This window comes from Teleopsis dalmanni, chromosome 1 (assembly GCF_002237135.1).
Source record: "Teleopsis dalmanni isolate 2A chromosome 1, ASM223713v2, whole genome shotgun sequence".
In the NCBI taxonomy this organism is placed as follows: Eukaryota; Metazoa; Arthropoda; class Insecta; order Diptera; family Diopsidae; genus Teleopsis; species Teleopsis dalmanni.
The window spans coordinates 13,533,989-13,537,436 of record NC_051846.1 but is presented as its reverse complement, the minus strand read 5'-3'; the positions used below and the strand labels follow the sequence as shown (position 1 = coordinate 13,537,436).

The window sequence follows — 3,448 nt, the reverse complement described above, 5'->3', positions numbered from 1 at the left end:
TTTCTTGCTAGTTATTTTTGGTGGCAAATTGAAAGTGAGCATATCTAAATTTCCTGATAAATTTAGGCACAACCAAAAAGTATCAAAACTTATGTGACACTCTGCATAACATGCATTCTCGGATTTGCTGTGCCCGAGACACTCTGCACTCTGCTTATAGGAAACTATAAGGCCCTATAGGAAACTGCTTAGTTTAGAGCACGTAACAGTAACGACGTTAGTTTTTTTTACGGATAATTCGATCTAGTTGCTTAATGCATTGACAAGTAAGTAAAATGATTTATCAAATTCATAAAAAAATTTTCAGATTCACATGAGTTTCGTTTTTTTTTTTTTGTTAGAAAAATAGAGAAGTGTATATTTTAGGCAATAAGTTAAAAATCAGAATTAAATGTAAAAAACAATCATCAATAGTGAGACGTGACTTGCTCTTAAATAGATGACCTATCTCTATCGAGTATATTCATTGACTTTGCGGATTTTGGTAAGCTATTAAAAATTTCGAAAGCTTCTAAAATTTTCCATATGTAAAAAATTGACTGTTGGAATATTTAAAGTGAATTTTTGGAAATGACTGATGAAGGGCTTATATGTCGCATTTGCCGCACCGGCAACGAACAAAATCATCCAGTAATGAAACCATGTGAATGTCGCGGCACCATGCAACATGTTCATGAGGACTGTCTAATTGATTGGCTTGCTTATACGCGTAGAAAGCAGTGTGAAATATGTAAATTCGATTACAATTTAAGAGTCAGTTACACACCAAATTGCAGCAATATTTTGGTGGGTTGTTTTTCACTCCTTGAACTCCCACATCGTTGTTTGAAATTTCTTTTTAATTATCTTTTAACTATGCTGTCATTTTCTATGTGGTTCATAGCACCAAGTATTGTTATCAGATTTATAGAATTATGCTGCAATAGAGATTTTGTTGATAAGTCAAGTGGTTTAGGTGCTATGATTACGGAAGCCGAAGTAGGAACCCCCATTTTAGGATTTCTGCATCTCCTGATTTTTTATTCCTTTTTTGTAAGCATAAAAAGTACAACCGGTAGCAAGAGGCATAAGCTGGAAAGAATTTTTCGCGCAATTAGCAGCTTTGGTATTCGTAACTGGAAGTATATGGCTCCTGTATCTGGTATTTTAGGCATTGTTGCCATTGTAGTTTTTGGATATGTACCATTTTATATTGGCCATTATTTATCGTCCAAGGTTATTCCGACTGAGTTCACAGAAAGTAATTTAGAGTTGCAAGTACTACCAAAAATTGTGTTAGGAGAATCACTAATATTGTTGTCGGTTTACGTTCTTCAACGGGTCTTTAATTTGTTGCCATGGAATTTGGTGCCTACAACCATGGCATTTGTTCATAGAATGAGTAAAGCCATATTCATCGTCCTTTTGCAATATTGCTTGCTACCAATGTTATGTGGATTTTGGTTCAACATTTGCTTGGCACCAAATTTCAAGGAAAATTTGAACAATTTAATGAAGTGGAACAATGAAGAACCATTTGACTCGATGTTAGTACATTATTTAGTTGGTGTATTTTATATATATTGCTTGACGATTGTCAAGAATGAAGTGAAGCATACACTACATCCGAAGATGAATAAGTTATTGCTTTATAGCAACATCAAGATTTGGTTCAGTATGGTGTGTATTTCGTTGATTATTTATTTTATCTGCACAAATTAACAACATTTTTCATTTTAGAATTTGAACAGTATGCCATTTTGGGAATACATTGTTATGATATTATATATAGTTATGGCAACTGGCGTAGTTATGATGCTACAGTTTCTAATTCCTATACAAATCTTAAGAACAGGTGGAATTTTTAATTTGGAGTGGTACCAAACTGATTTTCAGGTGCGTAGTCGAAATACACAAATTGAATATAATATTTAATTCTACTTACACAGTTGAGATTTGCAATATGGGTCCTGCTATACATCAATGACCTCAAAATTATTTTCAAGGGCTGGTGCTATTATTTATTTCCCAGAGTCGGTCTACAAGATTATTTGATTCCCATTGAACAATTACGAATATTTCGTCACAATCAACCGCAGTTCGCATTAGAAATTCAGATTGCAGCACTGCGATTACGATTACCAGTTCCTGCACAAGGAGAACCAGACGATTATGACCTACCACCGCATGGAGTTTTTTTTCTGTTTCCACGTTGCTGCGCATTAGCTGTACTATCTCTGATATCTGCGATTGGTGTGACATTTCTATTGATTTTAATTGACTCCTGCTTATGCATTTTACTTGTATTGGTGGCAAATAACATAGCAAATTTGATGCTTACAGCCTCATGTGTTGGGCTTCTTTATTATATATGTGCACCGTCTGGCGAACCATTGAAATATTTCCTAAACATTATCACCAAGACCAGCGTTATATTGTATGGACATCTGTGTACTATGTTAATGTATAAATCACTTTTATTTGCTTCGTATCTCTACATATTTGGATACTTGCCTGCAGTTTCGGAATTCACAATGGCTATATTGATAATGTCAGATCTGTTGATTATTCCGTTCATTATATATGGACCAAAGACAAGGCTGCAACAAGCAATAAACCATATTAAAGAAGTTGGACTTGAAGACGTACCAGTCAAATTTATACTGACTGAATTATTCTCACCATTCCTAAAGCATGTCGGATTCATTGTTTCCATACCGGTGATACTAGTCGAATTCTTTATTCCAAACTTGATTAATAATTTCTACCTCGAACTCCACCTCGGATATTATATCTACTTGGTGAATTTTGTTATTCAAAATTTTCCAGTGATCAATTTCTATATTAAATGCCTAATTGATCAGTTCATGATTTACTATAATCGAATTAAGTTGGAATATTTTTCGCGTGAAATACATCTAGCTGAGTATGACGAAGTGACTATTGAAGGTAACTCGGAGGACCAACATATTTTACCACTTAAAGTTTTACCAGAACAAGTCCTTAACAAACTGTTGATGCCGTAATTTTGGATTTATTAGTAGTAATATAAAGCTTTGCGATTAATATTTGAGAAACATACTTTAACTTTGTTGGCAACTTTTATTGAAATTAAATAAAATTTTCCGTGTTTCTTGAACAAAATATATTATCAGTATTTTCCAATTATGTATTGGTTATGACTAAACAAAGATCAAGCCACTAATTTGATGGTATGTATTATGTTGGTTTTTCTATAGGATACTAATATTTAAAAAATAAAAACTCAATAAGGTAGAATATTTTGTAATGTTATGTGGATGTTTAGTAATATATCATTTATATATGTTTATTTGAATATTTGCAGTCATGCTATTTAGAAATACATTAATGTATTTAGGTTCGTCAATTGTAATATCACTCCCAACTTCGAGATGTAAAGTAGTTCACCCTAAAATGGAATTAATGGAAAGCCAAAGTACACATTCAA

The 3,448-nt window shown here is 33.1% G+C and overlaps 1 protein-coding gene across 1 annotated transcript; it reads left to right on the top strand.

Annotated features, from left to right (window-relative positions):
* Positions 1 to 319: 319 nt before the first annotated feature.
* On the top strand, positions 320 to 3,122 carry LOC119671500 (probable E3 ubiquitin ligase SUD1). The gene is made up of 4 exons (XM_038082154.1): positions 320 to 484; positions 558 to 1,659; positions 1,720 to 1,875; positions 1,929 to 3,122. Exons 2-4 carry the CDS (start codon positions 571 to 573, stop codon positions 3,003 to 3,005), a joined length of 2,322 nt encoding a protein of 773 aa, XP_037938082.1. The 5' UTR covers positions 320 to 484; positions 558 to 570; the 3' UTR covers positions 3,006 to 3,122.
* The last annotated feature ends 326 nt before the right edge of the window (positions 3,123 to 3,448 follow it).